At 39.9% G+C, this 20,503-nt stretch overlaps 1 protein-coding gene across 10 annotated transcripts in view; it reads left to right on the forward strand.

The window, feature by feature from the left end:
* Window positions 1–589: 589 nt before the first annotated feature.
* The window catches only part of fmnl2a (formin-like 2a), a 255,298-nt gene continuing 235,384 nt past the window's right edge, over window positions 590–20,503 (forward strand). For all 10 annotated transcript variants that reach the window (XM_048534453.2, XM_048534446.2, XM_048534452.2 and 7 more), the window contains exon 1: window positions 590–1,185. In XM_048534453.2, coding sequence (XP_048390410.1) covers window positions 1,069–1,185 — 117 coding nt within the window. In that variant the 5' untranslated portion in view covers window positions 590–1,068. The remainder of the gene's footprint in view (window positions 1,186–20,503) is intronic.

Genomic DNA, 20,503 nt, shown 5'->3' on the forward strand with positions numbered 1-20,503 from the left:
CCCATCCAGGCAAGTCCTTTTGGTAACAAAGTGTAGAGCTGGATGAACACAGCAGGCCGAGCAGCATCTTACAAGCACAAATTTTGTGCTCCCAAGATGTTGCTTGGCCTGCTGTGTTCATCCAGCTCTACACCTTGTTATCTGGGATTCTCCAACATCTGCAGTTCCCATTATCTCTGATACAAGTTCCTTTGGTACTTGTGGATTCCTGAGGATGTGGAAAGCGTCAAATAAAACTTCATTCAAATTCATCAAATTGCAAACATTTACTATTTATAAGGAAGGAAATATGTCCCTATGGTCTGTGCAGAGTATACATTACCGTTTAAATAACTCGAATTGAGTACGCAATCACAATTGAAGTTTATTTTTGTTTTGGAAACTGTGAAAGAGATTGATTAAAAACAGACACAATAAAGCTGAACATTGACCACGCGGAAGCCTCGACCCTGGCGGATTTGAAAACATCACAATGCGGCAATTTTGAAACAAATTCCACTGCCACCCAGAGAACTACAAATCCCAGCAAGCTTTCCTACAGCCAAGCCATGCCATCCCCTATGAGGGCTGTGCGTGGTGCGCAAACGCTGCTCAGGCTGAGGAGCTGGCTGTGTGTGTCTGTGATCAAAGCGCTTATTGTGTGAATGGAGCTGGGGATTAGTTGGCTCTAGTGCTCCAGCTGAATCATGCATTGCACACACGGGGAGTGGTGCCCAGACTGTGCAAGGAACAGTTAGAGCCGACCCTCTGCCTCCGTCCGACAGCCGTCAGGGAAGGGGTTGGAGAGAAGAATGAGAGAGCAGCTACCCTGCCAGCGATTTTGCATGCAGTCGCTGCTATGATGGTGGATGGAGAGGGAGATCTGCAGACACATTGTGGGGTTTGGTGTTAGCTGCTGTGAGAGGTTCCAGGCGGGGAGACAGAAAGAGAGAGAGAAAGAGTACTGAAGACGGGAGGCGGTGAGGAAGATCACAGCAGGATTTGTGGTTTTTGTTTTGCATTGCATTTAACTCAGTGTTCTGAAAGAAAAGGAAGGCTGGAAGTCGGCTCGGTCCGGGGGGCACAATCATGGGAAACGCCGGGAGTATGGATTCCCAGCACACGGATCTACGGGCTCATTCCCTGCCCCTGAAACTGCCAATGCCCGAGCCCAGTGAGCTGGAGGAGAGGTTTGTGGTGGTCCTGGTGAGTGCCCTGCTCTGCATTCTATTCACTCGCATTACCTACCAGAAAGTTTTCTTCTCCTTTTATTGAGCCAACTAACTATTATCATTTCCCTCAGGAAAGTATTCCGATCGTAAACTGATTTTCATTCTCTCCGGCTCTCCCTCCCCATAATTAACTTCCATGGAGTTGTTTTGCTGGGTTTGGCATCAGAGCGAGTTTGGGGAGGGGGAGGGCGATGAATCAAAAGGTTAGCAGCCATATGCTTCACATCTCAGGTCAGTGATTTGAATCTGTGCGAGACAAGCAGAATGGTTCTGCTCACTGATTATTCCACGCATACACCCTGAGGTCTGAGAGCCAAGTAATTAATGATTAATCGAGATTAAGACTAAATCCAGATCTCTTTGGTGCGGTGTATTTTGTTGGTTTGCTAAAGAAACCCATAAGGGACGTATCCAGGGGTTAAAATTGTCTTTGAGTTCTGTGCGGTAGCTATTTATGAAGGCACGAAATGAACCAGCCCTGACGATGTTCACTGCAAATGAGTGAGGGCATGTTTTGAATTAGGGAAATGTTCATTCCAGAATTTGCTTTTTTTTGTGTTTGTGAAATACATCTGTGTGTGTGTGTGTGGATGTGGATGTGTCCACGCTGCAGCGGGCGCGGCCCTCCTGTTTCGAGTTTGATGGATTTTGTAAACATCAGCTGTTGCAGAAAAGAGTAATGTCTTGGGTTTCTGTTTGTTTTCCTGAATTGACTGTTTCCTCCAGTGTATCCAGACCCGGCCAAACCCTGTACTTGACCTTGGAAACCAGAACTACTAACAGTCTGCCAGTTATATTGCAGTAAAGTTTGTTTTCAGCGAATTAATAAAATATTAAACACTCCTAATTTACCAATTCTGATATTAATATTTCTTAGAGAATAGTTGGTCCGATGGTGTGTTGGCAGAACAGTTCATGCTGAAAAGTTGAAAGGTCACATTTAGGGTGGAGGGAGTAGGTGACTGCCCAACTCTGATATTCAGAATAACCATTTGGATTCAAGTCCACCAATATGTTCATTGTTGGAATACCATTTGAATCTCAAGACTCCAAAAACCGTCTCATACTGGTGTTGTTTACCCTGAAATCCTCAACAGAAAGAGCTGCGTAGAAATGGAATCAAATGTACGGGAAAAACATAAGAGGCAAAAGATGAAATAGAGGTCTAAGTGAATTCTTTTCATGGATCTTAATGAGCAATTGCAGGGCTTTGTTGAAGCTTACCTGGCTGGCAGTGGACTGTCAACATTTGTATTTCTGCATGGTCCTCTAGGACCCGTGTTTTCAGTGAGGCATTTTGGAAACAGGCCATGTGAAGATCTTGGATATTGGTTTGTTTCAATATTGTGTTTTCATTGGCTGTGGAACACTTTGAGATATGGTGACAGGTACTGTAAAAATATGATTTGGAGCAAAGGAGATTGAAGGGAAATTTGATAGAGGTTAACAAGATTATGAGAGGTTTAGATAAGATAGACAAAGGACAGCTGTTCCCATTAGCTGATGATAGAAGCCTAGGGAATACAGATTTAAAGCTTAAAGTTTACAGATTTAAAGAGGCACAATCTTTTTTACACATTGAGTGGTAATGACTTGTGCCCTGCTATAACATCGTTAGTGATAAATTCCAGCATTTTTCCTGTTACAGATGTTAAAGTAACCAACCTACAGTTTCTTATCTTTGACCTCCCTTTCTTGAATTGAAGAGTTACATTTGCCATTTTCCGATCTCGTGAGACTGTTCCAAAATTCCGGGAATTTTGGAAAATTAAAAGCAATGCATCTGTTATTTCAGCAGCCACTTCTTTTAAAGCTCTACATTTTCCCTCTTACCCCTAAAGTTTTTCTTTCTCATTGGAATGAACATTTGTTATTTCAACCTACCCCTTAACATAATTTCCAATTCATTTTACCTAGCTCTGACCTAACACTGTCATAATTGCCTTATTTTAGTTTAAAACACTAGTCTTAGATCCACTATTCTCTCCTTCAAGCTACATACAAAATTCATTCAGGTTATGATTACGGCTACCTTGTTGCAACTGAACAATGATGTTCTTTATTTAGTCCTGTCTCAATGCACAACACCAAATGTGGAATAGCCTGCTTTCTTGTTGGCTGTGAAATACGCTGCTTTAACACACCGCCCTGAAAACACTCTATTGACTTATCTCTGAGATTTTGTCTGACAATCAGATACATTAGTGTTATATGTATCTTAAAATCCCCCATGACTATTTCTACACATTTCTCATGAGACTCCATTATTTTTTCCTGTGTACCCATCCTATAGGTGTTTACTGTTCGGGGACCTATAACATATTCTGACAAGTGACTTCTAACAGTTACTGTTACTTAGTTGTTATCACACTGATTCTTTCACATGGTCTTTGGCTGAAGTCATAACACTTTTAGAGCTTATTAGACAACTGAACAGTCACTTGGATCAGTGATTACTACCACAATCTTCTTTGACTAATGTGCTTCTTGCAATAAATTGATCTGCCTTCTTCTGCCTCAAATATGCTGTTTCTTTGTTTCTGGACAACAACTCTTTTAATAAAGAAATAGGACAAGTTATGTTCGAATTAAGTGTTTGTAATTATTTCCCACCCCTCCCCAACCAAGTGTATGATTTGGATTTGGTTCAATTAGCAATGCTTCAGATAGAATTTCATTCTCAAGCTTAGAAATTGTTCATATTTCTTTCAGCAATCATTGTATATCTTGATTAATAGGTAGTGTGATACTTATGTCAATCAATTCTTTATAACGTGAAGTTAGTTTCCATGAGTGATTTAAGTACTTTCACAAGGAGGAATTAAAAATCATAATTTATAGATCCACCTTTTCTTCATGTAATATTTTTCTTGTTACGTTGGACATGGAATCGCTTTTCACTTCCCAGTAATGTGATAGCTGCCTACAGGTAGTTCCCATGTAGTTTGTGGCATCACACATTGCATTGTAGAATTGTGTAGAATTGATTGACACAGTTCCTCTGTGCTATTAACAGCTTAACAGTAGAGACATGATACATTTAACCCGTGGTGTGTAGAAATATAAACCATATTTTTTGAAAGGTCACTCCTTCGTCGTGAATTATTGGCTTTAATGTAAAGTTGTGAAAGACAAATATAATTCACTAGTACTGTAGAACCTCTTTGAGTTTTATGTTAGACTTTCAAATGTCATTGGGTTAAAATCCTGGCATTCCCTTCCAAAGGCATTGTGGGTGTGCCTACAGTATGTGGAATACTACAGTTCAAGAAGGCCCCTCACCATCACCATTTCCTGGGCAAGAAATGCTGGCCAAGCCAATGAAGCTCGCATTCCCATGCATGAATAAATAAAAATTAAAATTGGAAGCATTTTTGTCTATAAGTCAGGAGGTGTGTTCTCTGTTCAGGTGTTATTCTTTTTTCTAATTTTACGATTATCTCCCTCCTCAAACTAAACAGCTCTTGACCTCCTATTCTGGGAAGTCCCATAGCACCTCCAAACTCCCTTTCCTCTCCGAAGTCCTTGAATATGTGGTTACCTCCCAACTTTTATCCCTCAACAAATACCCAACATTACTTTGTTGCAGGGGTTTCACAAATTGGTGACCACATTTCACTATAATACATTAGAGACGACACTTGGAAAAGTATTTCATTATCTGCGAAATCCTGTGGCACACTCTCCTGCCTTAAAATAAGTTTGGTAAATACAAAAGTTCTGAATAGTAGACATACCAGACTTGAAACATGAACTGCTTCTCTCCACAGATGCTACCAGACCTGCTGAGTTTCTCCAGCATTCTCTGTTTGTTTTGCTTTTACTCTATAAATACAATCTGTTTCACTCGTTTAAAAGACAAACAATGGTGCTTCATGCAATATCATTTTCATACATAGGAAAACTTCTTAAAGACCCTTTCAGATCAGTGGATCAAATACGTTGTAATCTCTCCAGTCTGGAACATTTGGGACTAAATAATTTCTGGATTTTGGAATTTTCTGGACTTCACAAGCCTATTTGCAATTGTGTGAACTGGAAGACATTGCAGATATAAATAATTATTTCAGGCATATAACAGTGATAAACATAAAACAATGATAAAGATGGTTGAACTTATCCAAATACTGTATTGTCCATGCTTCTGTTCACAAAGTACTATACTAGAATGATGCTTGGATCTACTCAGAAAATTTCATATGACTGGTGCTTCCTGGAGAGGTTACGCTATAATTCTAAAGCCCTTCTATGTGTGGTAAAATAATTTACTCAAGTGGGAAAAAAATCAGCCACTGGATCTAGATATCAATCGAATCTTTATTGGCAGGATGTTCAAACAGAAAACATAAGTGATGGTAAGTTTACTAAGCTTTTGTACAAGACACTTTAGAGAATTTTGAGGTTAAGATGACATTGTTAAATAGCTGAAGCTTTATCCCTGTGTTTAATGTCCTCTTGATTCTAATGTATCATTCTTTTATAAAATTTAAACTTCCACAGGATCCAAATATTCATACGAGCATTATTTTAATATGCATGGTTTACCAATTGATTTTAAGTAGATTAATACCATATAAAAGCAATGGGGATCGGAAAAGGTAGGCTCTTCTATCTAATTCGTTCTCTCCCCGCTTTATGAAATGTCCACTTTCAGAAGTATTAGAGGCAAATTATGTTTTCTTTCTGCAAGAATATGAAGCATTGAACTGAAAAGTTTCTTCGTCCCATTGAATCTTCTTCTATCAGCATAGGTACAGTTAAGGATGTTCTGATTTATTTATTGGCATGAGATAAATTTCCGCAGCTAAAATGTTTATACAATGAGATGGTCTGCAAAATTTCTCTCTGCTCTCAAGAGTATGAAAGTTACAGGGTATGAATTTAACATTAGTATCTATTATCCAGTGCTAACGCTGGCATTCCACAGAATGACATTCATTATTTTCACAATAATCTTTTTCATAGAATCATTGGATGACACAGAAAGAGACCATTCTGCCCATTGTGCTTGTGTCAGCTCTTGTGTACAGCTATAATGATTTTCCCTTCAAGTATTGATCCAGTTCTCTTTTTAATGTTACGAAAAATGTGCTTCTGCACATTTTGAGCACATTACAAATCACAACAATCAGATGTGTTTACATTATTAATGGTTTTTCTCATGTCACCCTGACTTCGTTTGCCAATTTCCTTAAATCCCATTTCCAACCATTCTGCCATTAGAAACAACTTCTCCTTATTGATCAAAAGCATTCAGGGTTTTGAGCAGCTCTGTCAAATCTCCTGACTCTAGGAATAACATTCCAACTTCTTCACTCTCCCCACATAACTGAAATCCTGTTCTTCCCTGACACTATTCTGGAAAATGTTTTCACCCTCTAATGTCTTGATATTATTCCTAACATGTGGTGTTCAGAATTGAACACAGTATCTGAGGCATACCCAGTGTTTTGTAAAAGATGTAGTATATCCTTCATGCTTTTTCCACTCCCTTCCTCAACTCATTACAACCAAAGATGCTCATTTTTTAAAACAATTTAACTTGTCATGTCACCTTCAATGATCTGTCATTTTAACAGTTTGAGTTTCAAACTCACATGACACTATTGAAATATTTCTAAATTTCACTCTTGAAAGGCCTAGCTATAGTTTTTTTTAACCTATCCACCTTATAGACGTTTCAGCTAGTGGAATGTTTCTGTTGATCTACCAGTCTGCTCCTATCAATATTTTGAAAACTTAGATGAAATTATTCCTAAGGTTTAAATCCCAGGAAATATAACTCTATTTTGTACAATATCTTATTGTAATTTAATCTTTAGATTCCATGTATCAATCTGGTAAATCTTCACATTATTCCCGCCAAGACTGATATATCCTTACTAAGGTGTGGTGGTACCCAAAGCTGCTTATAATGTTCGAGGTGTAATCTCACCAGTGTTTTTATTAAAAGATGACAATCAACTCTGGACTGTCTGCTTATTAGGAAGATTCCTCTGATGTAAAAATGTTTTATACCAATGAATCAAATGTTATAATCTATGCTATATGACGCCAATATCTTATATTTATTTAGCACCTTTAACAAACTAAAACATCCCCACAAGGAGAGCATTATCAAACAAAATTTGACACAGGATCAGATAAGGAGATATTAGGACAGCTAACATTAAACTTGGACAATGAGGTGGTTTTAAGGAGAGTCTTTAAGTGAGGTTGAGAGATAAATGGAAATAATTCCAGAGTTTAGGGCTTAGGTAACTAAAGGAATGGCCATCATTGCTGTTGCAAAAGAGACCTGGAACGTGAGAGAGTCAAGAGTTCCTGGAAAGGATGTACTGTAACTGTGTACACTGCAAAATCTGACTTACAAACGTCTGTGCCAAAATTGGGAGCGCTTTCTCCCAGACTAGTTAAGCATCAGGGTGATGGAACCATACCTGACAGACAATATCCCAGATGACACCATTATCTTCCATAGGTATGATCAAATAGCAGCACTATCCTATACTATTGGGATAGAGTGCCCTGGGAGTTCTCGACATTGGCTGTGGATCCCATGATGTCTAATGGCATCAGGTCAAACATGGGTAAGGATACACCTTGCTGAATCCCACGATAAGTTCCCATATTGCTTCTCTGTGTTGAACACCACTTGAAGGAGGCATAAATAAAGATAAGGATGCAGAGTGTGCCCTGGATGGAGGACTTGAATATCTATCATTAAGCGTGGCCACCGACTGAGCTGGTTGAGTCCTAAAGGTCATAGCTGGGTCTACATTGGGTGGTGAGGGAACCTACAAGTGGAAATAACAATATTTGACCTCATTCTTACCAATTTGTCTGCCGCAGATTGATCTACCCATGACAGTATCTGTGACCACTGCACAGTCCTTGTGGAGACAGTGTCCCATCTTCACATTGAGAATAAACTCCGTCTTGTTCTGTGACACTATCACTGTATTACATGGGATAGATTTTGATTGGATCTAGCAGTTCAAATGTGGGCCATCATCAGCAGCAGAGTTGTATTCCAGCACAATCTGAAAACTCATGGCCCAGCATGTTCCCCCATTCAACCATTACTATTAATCTGGGGAATCAACCCTGGTTCAATGACGAATGCAAGATGGTATCACAGGAGCAGGACCAGCCATTGTAAAAATGATGTTTGGACCTGGTGAAGCTGTAAAGCTGGACTAAATGCATACCAAACAGCATTATCAGCAAATAGTAGACAGAGCTGAGCGATTCCACAACCAACTGATCAGTTCTAAGCTCAGCAGTCCTGCCATATCTGGTTGTGAATGGTGGTAGACAACTAAACAGTTCGCTGATGTAGGATGCTTCATAAATGTCCCCATCACCAATGATAGGGGCACACAAACACTTTACTGGGAAAGTTAAGGCAGAGGCATTCTTCAGCCAGAGTGCAGAGAGGATCATCCATCCCGGCCTCCTCAGGAGATCCCACCAACACGCACAGCAGTTTCAGTTAATTTGATACACTTCATGTGCTATCAAGATAAAGCTGGAAACATGGGATAGAACATAGAACATTACAGCACAGCACAGGCCCTTCGGCCCTCGATGTTGTGCCGACCTGTCATACAGATCTCTAGCCCATCTAACCTACACTATTCCATGTATGTCCATATGCTTATCCAATGACGACTTAAATGTACCTAAAGTTGGCGAATCTACTACCGTTGCAGGCAAAGCGTTCCATTCCCTTACTACTCTCTGAGTAAAGAAACTACCTCTGACATCTGTCCTATATCTTTCACCCCTCAATTTAAAGCTATGCCCCCTCGTCCTCGCCGTCACCATCCTAGGAAAAAGGCTCTCCCTATCCACCCTATCTAACCCTCTGATTATTTTATATGTTTCAATTAAGTCACCTCTCAACCTTCTTCTCTCTAATGAAAACAGCCTCAAAACCCTCAGGCTTTCCTCCTAAGACCTTCCTTCCATACCAGGCAACATCCTAGTAAATCTCCTTGCACCCTTTCCAAAGCTTCCACATCCTTCTTATAATACGGTGACCAGAACTGTACACAATACTACAAGTGCGGCCGCACCAGAGTTTTGTACAGCTTCACCATAACCTCTTGGTTCCGGAACTCAATCCCTCTATTAATAAAAGCTAAAACACTGTATGCCTTCTTAACACTGCAAAGGCTGTGGGATCTGACGACGTTCAGGCAATAGTACTGAAGACTTGTGCTCCAGAGCTTGCTGCTCCCCTCGCCAAGCTGTTTGAGTACAATTACAATACTGGCCCCTACTCAACAATGTGGAAAATTGCACAGTTATGTCTGTACACAAAGAAAAGCAGGACAAATCCAGCCCAGCCAATTACTGCTTCATTAGTCTATTTTCAATCATCAGCGAAGTGATGTAAGATGTCATGAAGAGTGCTATCAAGAAGCATTTGCTTAGCAATACCCTGCTCACGGACACCCAGTTTGGGTTCTGGCAGGGCCATTCAGCTTCTGACCTTATTACAGCCTTAGTTCAAATATGGACAAAAGAGTTGAATTCCAGAGGTGAGGTGAGAGTGACAGTCCTTGGTATCAATGCCATATTTGATAGAATGTGGCATGAGGAAGCCCTAGCAAAACTAGAGTCCATGGAAAAGGGAGGGAAAACTCTGAGTCACATATGGCACGTAGGAAGTTTATTGTGGTTGTAAAATTCAGTCATCTCAGCCTGAGGACATCACTACAGGGGTTCCTCAGATTGGTGTCTTAGCCCTGACCATTTTTAGTTGCTTTATCAATGACCTTCCTTCCCATAAGGTCAGATGTTGGGATGTCCTGTGACGGTTGCACAATACTTGCTTCGTTTCTGACTCAAGGCACACTGAAGCAGTCCAGATCTAAATGCATCAGGACTTGGAAAATATCCAGGCTTGAGCTGCAATTACCAAGTAACATTTGGAACACCCAAGTCCCAGGCAATGGCCTTCTCTAGGAAGAGAAAATCTAACTGTCACCCCACAACATTACCATCACTGAATTCCCCAGTGTCAAAATTATGGGGTTACCATTGACCAGAAACTGAACAGGACTAGCCATATAAATGTGGTGACTAAAGGAGTAAGTTAGAGGCTAGGATTCCCACAGTGAGTAACTCACCTCTTGACTCCTTAACGCCTTTCCACAAGGCACAAGACAGGAGTCTAATGGAATATTCCTCACTTGCCTGGATGAGTGCAGCTCCAATAGCACTTAGGAAGCTTGGTATAATCCAAGACAAAGCAACCCACTTGATTGGCACCCACACAGTAGCAGAAGTGCTTACCATCTGCAGGATGCAATGCAGAAATTCACAAAGGATCCTAAGACAGCACCTTTCAAACTAATGACCGCTACCATCTAGAAAGTAGCAAATACAAGTGAACACCATCATCTACAAGTTCCTGCCAAGTCACTCACCATCCTTATTCAGAAATATATTGTCACTTCCTCAGTGTTGCTGGTTAGAATCCTGGGACTTCACCCTTTCATGTATTGTGTGGTCTACCTTTAGCAAATGTACAGCAGCACCGAATGAAGGTAGTTCACCATCACCCTCTCAGAGGCACTTAGGAATGGGCAATAAATGCTGGACTAACCAGTCAGGCCAACATTCCCTGAGTGAATAATTTTAAAAATACAATATTTTATCTGGGAAAATAGGTCCCCAACATCTATTCGGGAAGGAAATCTGCCATTCATACCTGGTCAGGCAGCAATGTTGTTGACTCTTAACTGTCCTATGAGGAACAAAGGATGAGAAATAAATACCAGCTTAGCCAGTGACACATACATCCCATGACACCATATAGAAAATACCCAAGCAAGCTGAATGGTGAATCATAATGATAATTTTTCAGAAATTAATGACCAATTTTTGGAGAGTGATGGTGATGGTCTTTGGTTTTTTTATTCCTAACCTTTTGTCAGCTTAGTATGGATGCTAAAATCTTTGAGACTGTGCAGAAAACTCCATACTCTGGCCGTAGGTTTGGATGGGTTTGGAGACAGTTTGGGATGGGTGATTGTGTCATGGATGGGTGTCGACCTGTGATAGATGGTAGGAATGAGGGAGTTTCCTGGTCAGCCATGCTTGATGCAGAAATGTGTCCCTCAGTTATATCCTCTGGTGAGGGGCTGGTGACCTGCTCCAGGCAAAATCTAGCTATCGAAACTAGACATCAAAGCATGTGCTTTGTCTGCTTCATGTGCCATTAGGCATGGAATACAAAAGGGAAAAGAGCAGGGACTAGGATGAAATGAACAGCTCTTTCAAAAGAGGAACACCTTGCACAATTGTGGCACCTTTCACAATACCAAGATGTTATAAAGACCTTTATAGCTTATTAAGTGCTCGTTGAAGTCTGATTATTTTTAGAATGTCAAGAAAATAAAGCAGCACTGATATGATGAGCCAAATGACTTCCTGTGCTCATGATTCCTGTAATACCATGTCACAAGTTAAATAGTTGTGATCACACACCCTAAGGTCTGGTGATTTTAATTCTGTTTTACGGATAAAAACCTTTTTAGATTAACTCGCGTGTACAGAACAATACTTATGAGCAGTTGATATTATTACACCTTTATAAGCAATTTGTATAATGCAATAAAACTGCCATTAACCAATCATATATGTAGTATGGTGAAGGATGGTTACCATTGCATTATTGTTGTTGACACAGGAAATGCAACTTTTCGTTAAAACCTGGCTACTTTTACAATTATTTTTGTCAATATTTTGAAATTGGCACTTTATTTACACCTTTTACCACTGGTAGTCATTAAAGAGTTGGATTGTTCAGCATCATGCTGCTGAAACACCAAAGTTAGTCACTTTTATTTTGTGATTTATTGACAATTAGTGTTAATCTCTTGGTAACATAAATCTCACTGATAAATTATTGACTCCGTTTAAGTGAATTAGTGTGTTCATTTTCCACATCTTTCCACTGCATTAAGAATGTAGTTGCAAAGTGAAAATATCAAGTTCCTGCAAATGTGTTACATCTTGAGTCTAGATTTTAGATTTATCGGAAAGTCGATAATGGATTCCACTCTGTCCATTTTGTCTCTCCACCATGTGTAGAACTTCAAGACAATGCATATAATAATTCAGGCAGGCCTATTACCTTTGATACAAGGTTGTAACGTACACATGCAGAAAGACAAGCTTCAAACAAGCAGTTCAAATCATTCCTGCATATTCTGCAGTTTTGTATTGCAGTCAGAGAAATCTGCAGGATTCTGACTTGACTGTCTATTCAAGGGGACTCACTGCAGTGTCTATTGGCAAGAGGGTCTCCTTTGCAACCATGACCGGCCTCCTGAAACAGCATGGTATTGAGCAACATTGTCAATGTAAGAAGATGAATCTACTTTTTGAAAGTGAATTTCACTTCGTCCAACAACTAAGTGGCTGTTGCATTTGCAGAGCAGATGAGAATCAGAACGGGCGTCGTGCAAACTCTCGGGGTCTGAGAAAGATGATCAACCAGTCTGATATTTGTGTTTAGAGAGTCATGTGGCCTCTTCAAACCAAACCACCTGCTAAGTTGAGAAGGTGAACCAACAGTAGCAGCCCACACATTGACAGAACCTTTATTTCAATCATGTGGTGAGGGGTGTTAAACATGTTGCTCCCTGACCCAACTGAGACTAGAGACACTGCATTTACATAATTATAAAATAAATTGCAGTTACATAAAGAAAACCTATTAAAATACTCCTGCAAGTACACAGTAATCTTAATGCACAATTGATTCATAAAGTCTTATAAGTGGCTTGGGTGATATATTCTGTTCTGTACATTTAGAATGCAAATATTATGATAGAGAAATATTCTGAAGGTTTCGTCTGCATTTTTAAACGTACTTCTTAAATTTGACTGCTGTTTACTGACTTCTCCTTATAATCCAATTTAATAATTAAATTTAATTTCAGTTTCTTTCTCAAAGACTGGAGTAGCCTCTTTTCATTGCGACCTTTTGAAAACAAATTTCCATGTTTTATACTCTAGGTGGTTTTGCAAAAAGGAGAAAAAACATTTTTGCTCCTAAAAAGGGTTTGTTTACAGATTGAAATATGAATTTCTGATTGGGGAAGTCCACTATTAAAGTCATCTGCTTTTTAATTTGCACTTCATTTAGCCGGCCAGCTGCTACTTGCTCCTCCTACTGGTGTTGTCAGCAGACTGTGTTTCCAGCAGGATTCAAGCTGTCTCAGCATCTGTTTTGTGAGTTGAAGGAGTTCCTATTGTCTGCCTACGCCCAACATGCATCTCCCTGCAAACCTTACCCCACATCCCCAAAAAACATCTATTTACACCATGGGCAGCAATTTAAAAGTTGCATCAATATTGAATCGGCTTTGCTAGGTTGATGGGACTATGTCACTATAATTGGATGCCTTCTTAGGGGCATCTCCTCAGATTTCGGCCTCAAATTGCGAGTGAAGATGGGAAGAAGCGGAAGTTACCAAGAGGAATATCTGTGGACCGTGTTGTTGGAGTGTCGTGGATTACCTGTAGGCTTACACAGAAAAGGTCTTTTTGTCCTGATTTAAAATAAAAGGTAAAATAATGGAGACATCAGTATGATTAAGTGCCTTAACCCCAGAGTAACCTCCATCAGCCAGCTGTAACTGCATGGCACATTAACATCACTGTTTTGTTATGGAAAAGATTGAGTTGACTACAGTTTTCCAGATTTGAAGCTTCTGCTATTTAATGCTATATAACAAAATGACACAGCATTAGAAAGTCCTTAAACAGTTTGTTACAGTAAATTATGCAAACATAAGTATAATATTCCTTTTTAGTAGAGTAATAGTAATAGAATCAATCACAGTAATAGAATCAAAAAAAGGATGATTATACATGGCTTTGTGTATGTTCCTGGCTTTGTCTTCAAAGTTTTTATTGATTTTAAGGGAGCAATGACACTTTACAGTGGGGAAACAAATATTTTGCAAACTGGAGGGGGAGTGGGTAGAAATCTGGTGTTAGAATTAGGATATTTTAGTTATTTGGTTTTGTTAATTTTTTTATAGTGCCACATAGAATGGATGATGTTAACATATCTCTTTGGACATTTAGTACACTTGTACTAAAGAGACTTGTAATATTCTTTTGTGTGTTGATGCTGTTTTAATTGTTTGCTACCAACTTGATATGGTGATAGTAACTATGAGGTGTGCACACAATGGTATGTTCATGCGATCCAGCAAAGACAATTATTAATTAATTGTGTAAAAACTGTTTATTTTAAGAAATCCATGACTCAAGATAGTTAGCTTTAAAACAATTCTTCTGTGTTGATGAAAGTTTTTAAAGAATTGAATCTGTATTTTCTTTTTGAAAAAGAAATTCTCTAGTTTAGCAACACTTGCATTGTGTCGAGTGACATGGTTTCTTAGGTCAAATATTGCTGCCTGTGTGATGTGGTCTCAGTATCACGCTGTATGTTAGCTTGCATAGCAAATGCCACAATGATCAGATTCTTGTTGAGACAGATGTCTTGAAGTTTATTAATAACACACTTACATAAACCGGAGACCTGTGCATTAGTAAGGTTAGATTCAGGGAGCGCTAGGTAACTGGATACAATATTGGTATGAAGGTAGGGGTGTGTTTGAGAGTAGTCATTCCGATTGGAAGCCCGTGACTTGCAGTCTGCCTCACGGATCCATGTTGGGTCGACTGTTGTTCGTCATTTATATAAACAATTTGGATGAGAATATGGAAGGCGTGGTTAATAAATTTGCGGATTACATCAAAATTATTGGTATACTGGACAGTGAAAAAATAATCTAAGAGTATAACGCAATTTTGATCAATTGGGCCAATGGGGCATGGAATGGCAAATGGAGTTTAATTCAGATTAAATGTGAGATATTGTATTTTGGTAAGACAAACCAGGGCAGAACCTATAGACAGTTATGGTAGGGCCTTAGGAAGTAGAGAGACCTAAGGATGCAGGTACACCGTTCCTTGAAAGTGGTGGCATAGGTAGACAGGTTGGTTAAGAAGGTGTTTGCACACTTGCCTTTATTGGTCAGAGCATTGAGTACAAGATTAGGGAAGTTATCTTACAGCCGTTCAAGACATTGGTAAGGCCATTTTTGCAGTAAAGTGAAAAATTCTCGTCGCCTTGCTACAGGAAGGAAGTTGTTGATCTTGAGAGGGTACAAGGAAGATTTACAAGACTGGAGGGTTTGAGTTATAGAGAGAGGCTAGATGGACTGGGACTTTTTTCCCTGGAGCGTAGGAGACTAAGGGGTGATCTTATTCGAGTTTATGAGATCATGAGGGGCATAGATAAAGTGAATTGTCAAGGTCTTTTCCCCAGGGTAGGGGACTGCAAACTACAGGGCATAAATTTAAAGTGAGAGGGGAAAAATTTAAAAGAGATCTGAGAGTAAACTTTTTCTCATTAGATGGTGGTGCATGTGTGGAATGAGCTGCCAGAGAAAGTGGTAGAGACAGGTACAGTTACAACATTTAAAAGATATTTGGATAGGTGCACAGGTAGGAACGAATTAGAGGGATATGGGTCAAATGGAGGCAATTGGGTCTAGTTAAGTTTAGGAAACCTGATCGGCATGCACGAGTTGGGCCGAAGGGCCTTTTTCTGTGCTGTACGACTGAACGCACTACAATGACACTATTGCAAAGAGTAACTGAAGGTGTGGTGAGTAACTTTTATCAGAAAGTTACTCCTTGCCTTGTTATGTGTAATGTTTAAATGCCTTTCTGGTCTGGAATCTAGGCAGCAACACAACACAGGAAATGAACTAATTCTGTCAAAATGCATGTGTCATTTTCTCTTGCCTTCAATTTGTTTGAGTAGCCTGAAAGAATGCATTAAGCTTAACTAAGCAAAAGAGCCTGATATTGGCATGACTGTGCAATATCTTTGTTGTAAAGCATTGACTATTATAATGTGTTATCCGTATGGCCTTAGTATCAAATTCAACAATACCGTAGGTAAGAATTGCAGGCGTCTGTATGAGTTGAAACCAGCAGAACCATATGCCTGATTTCACATTTATTACCTCGGTTAATTCCCAATTATGTTAGTCAAACAAAAGCAGTTAATTGTCCAGGGCCAGCAGCATGACAGAGGATATTGCTCATAGGAACTGAAAATGGTCAGATGGATGCAGCAGGAGTTTTCCATTCTACCTTGTATGTGATTCATCAGACTTCTGTAGCTTACGAGATATAATCACAATACAGAAATGCTTTTTCTGTGAAATTTAATATTTTGGCTTTATTTTGAAAGGAGTGGGTTCTAATTGGAGTGAACTTATGCGCTATAAAACTAGAAGTCAAAATATCTCCCATTTTATATTTATGTGCTTTTTTTGCAACCCCTATACAATAATTTCAAAAATGATATTTTCTGTTTTGTAGAGTTGCCAGTATTTATAGGCATTGAGGTCATTTGGATCAAATTCTATTCAATTTCAGAGTGTGGCATTGGTCCCTATTTGGATGCACAACTGAAGGACAGCGAATGGATTAGATTCTAATAACAACATGACTCATTTGCTTCACAGGAGTCTCATGATAACAAGATCATCTACTGGCAACTTGAGTGACTTTAGTTCTCGAATGTGGTTTATGGAGTTGAATTGAAGTTGAGATGAGAATTAGTGAATTTTAGTAAAGAGGTTTTAAATGTGCCTAATGTTACTTCCACTAAAAAGACACTGTTTTACAATTATACACTTTTTTCTGCTAAGTATTTGTAACCAAGCTTTTGCCATTGCAGTATTCTTTCTTCCTTTGGTATACTGACAGTTAGATTGAGGACAGGTTGTGTATATATACTTTTTTAAAAAATTAGCGCAGGGTTGTGCCTTCTGGGGTTGAAAACAGAGCTCCCGACTGTATCTGCCACCCCCCATCACACCAAAAAAAAGGATGTTGTTCCTCATTGGGATTTTCAAAAGGGCTCCCTTAATTGGTCTGAAGATAGGCTGACTGTCTAATTAAGGATGCTGGATGGGTTGTCAAAGCTGAAGGTGGCAGTCAGAGAGGCCTTCCAACATGAAAAAAGTTGAATGCTGAAGCACAGTCAGGGCTGCATTTTCACTGTCTAGGTAGGTAGTTCATTTATGGGAATTTTGTGACTTGGCAGACTCTCCCTGGTTTAAAGGGCCCCGTCAGACTAAATTTCTACACTTAGCGAGTATGGGGTCGGATGGAGTTAGACCTGCTGGCCCCTCAAGCAGATTGTGGGCAATGACAAGGATGGGCAGTTGCTAAAGCAGGTTGTTTAGAAGGCCCCCCTTGCTTGTTTGGGACTTTACCATTTCTCCCCAAAGGTGTTGTGCCCTCTAGCCTCACTAACCTCCCCCTGCCTCTATATGTCAACACATGCCCATTGCCCATAAATGCACCAATGCCCTCCGATCTTCATAGCCACTCACTCAGCATTTACAAGGGGGAGACATTTGGAGCCCAATGTGGAGATGAGGGAAAATCCAACACAGATTTCACTCCTTAACACTTGAAAGTGGAAAACTGCCAATTGTGTAAACCTAACAAAGGACTCTCTTGTGATTGTGGTACACACTGTAATTGTCTTTGTTACAATGTGGTCTTTCTATCAAATCATCAGAAGAGGCTGTCTTTACAATTTTCACTGATTGTTGCATCTTGTTTTTTGTCTAAATTTAGGGTTATTCCTTTTAAAAAAAACTTCGTGTCATGACACTTTATCTGCCCTTCAAGAGCAGTGATATCTTCTTCATCATTGCATGTGGGGTGAAGGCTTGTGCCTGTCAAAAACAGACATCTGTTTGAGCTCAGCACTAAGTTCAAATGGCCCTGCTGAATTTGGGTTCTCTACCTCTGTGAGCCAAACCCGTCCCCATCTCCAAAGCAGTAAGAGTTGGATTTTCAGGAATTGGGTTAGGACTTCTGCATCAGAGTCCTGCATACCACTCTTAAAAATCTGTGCAGTCTTCCCAATTTTGTGAAAATCCATCACTAAGGAGAGGACACTTCAAGCAGGAGGTACCCCCTTGCCAACATTTTCGGAAGAAAGGATGTGCAGCCAGACCATTGGAGTTGGAGAGAGATAGTAGGAACTGCAGATGCTGGAGAATCTGAGATAACAAGGTGTAGAGCTGGATGATCACAGCGGGCCAAGCAGCATCAGAGGAGCAGGAAAGCTGACATTTTGAGCTTAGACCCTTCTTCAGAAATCTTTCTGGTTTGAGAGCTTCTCTGCAGGTTGTCCTGTTGACTGCTCCTGCATGCAGGAAGGTAGGGAGGGCTTTCTGCCTGTATGCTGTTCTAATTCTCCAGTCTGCAACTGGGAGTCTGCCTCCACGCGTTTAAACTGGTCCCCACAGTCTGCAGGAGCCCATGGGTGACATAGTCTCACTTAGTCTCATTAAGTTCCCAGTATTACTTAAAGGTTGATGCTTGACCTCTGTGGGAATGGTCCTCAATACAAAGGTAAGCTCACCCAGGGTGAAATCTGCTGATAATGCAAGGGATTTTCTTGTGGCATCTGTAGGAGCATTTCTTCTTTATTTTGAAAAGGGCCTTGTTTTGCCTCATCTCACCATGGTTACCATCCTGAGCCTAGAGGAGGAGGACGTGACAGTTATCTTGCTCAGGCCCCAGTAATGTCTTTGAAGCCTTATCTATAGATTTGTAGACAATCTTCCAGCTTTTAGCAGATGTCTTTTTCATCTGCAATTTTAAAAATTCACAAAAAAGCATTAGGTGTGTATCCCATTCCACTTCAACCACCTTCCCCTTGTTTTCACTAGTGTGGGAATTCACCTTCACCCCATGGCCTCTTAAGGTGCCTTGGAAAATTTTATTTGAAAGTCTGATCTAAATGTAGTTTGCTATGACGTGCTACATTTGACGATTGCTCAATGAGCATGATTCCTAGATGTACTATGTAAAGTGGCACTGATGATTTAACGTAAATAAAACTTTAGTGTGGCCCCAAGACAATGTTACACTGATTTGTTTTGAACTAGCTGAGCTTCATCGATACTATAAGCTGAATTGCAGCGTCCTGGTTCATTCTGACTTGGACTGTAATATATCACAATATTTAAATTGTAGTTATATATTGACTTTCATCTCGCATCATCAACAAGAAATATTTGCCAGAGGAGCACCCGGTACTGTTATTTACTATCATTTACAGATTGAGTTTTACTGCATTATCTTTTGATATGCTGAGTACTAATGGATTATTGAAAAGCTTAGATTTAAAAGGGAACTGCTGTGACCTTTGAACTGCGAGACAGCAGATAGGATTGGGTATTTGTGCACACCTATATTTTTGTGCTTTAATTTGTGTGTTCTAATTTGTGTTATTCATTTTTTCTGCGAGGCATAATTCAACTGGACAAAGGACTCAATATACAGACGCCTAAGCGGAGTTTAATTTTACTTCATTTGTTTCTATAACAGCTTACGCAAATAAATAATTAGTTCATTTTCATTGTAATCTAGCCTACATCATTTTAAATATTAACACTTCCCAGTAGGATTTTTGTTTGCCAGTTGGGAATATCCCTTTGAGATTGAGACAAATCCTGTGCTCGTGCTGTGTTAGCGGGTCTGTAACAGCCAAACAGTAAGGAAACCCTCTTGTGTTCTTTTTTTTGACTGGGATTCTAATACTTGTACTTGTGCAAATCAACAACTTCATTCAATTTGAAGAACCTTCAGGTGAAGTATAAGTGTCTGTAAGACAGCATAGAAATGCCCAAGTATTGAAGGAGATGAAGTGTATGGAAGTCTTCTTAATGATGAATAGTACTGCAGTGACCTCACACTCAGTCAGAGTTCATTGAGTTCTTAATAACAAGCAGCACAACAGAAGAGTGTCATATTGCAATAATTCAGTGTAAGAAACATATTTCAACCCATGGGCTGGATTCTGCCAACTTAACATGGTGTGAACTATGGTTCTAACTAATCACAAGGCACCCTGAATCCATTTCTCAGTAGGTGGAGAAAATCTCCCACTGGCAAGTTGGAATCTTGGACAGTACAGGTAGGACATCCATGCACTCAATGAGCCAGTTGACACTCGTCTTTGAATCTCCCACCTTGCGATACCTCAAGGACAAAATAGAGTCTTCACAGCTTCCCCACGCTCTTGGAGTTTTCCAGTGGCTTTCTGATGGAGCTTCATCACTGTTCGCACTGTGCCTGATTTGCCCAATCGAGGGACCCTGCTGTTGGGCAGGAGAACCATTGGAAGCTGTGCCCTTGTCCCTTTT

This window comes from Stegostoma tigrinum, chromosome 7, assembly GCF_030684315.1.
Source record: "Stegostoma tigrinum isolate sSteTig4 chromosome 7, sSteTig4.hap1, whole genome shotgun sequence".
Lineage (NCBI taxonomy): Eukaryota > Metazoa > Chordata > Chondrichthyes > Orectolobiformes > Stegostomatidae > Stegostoma > Stegostoma tigrinum.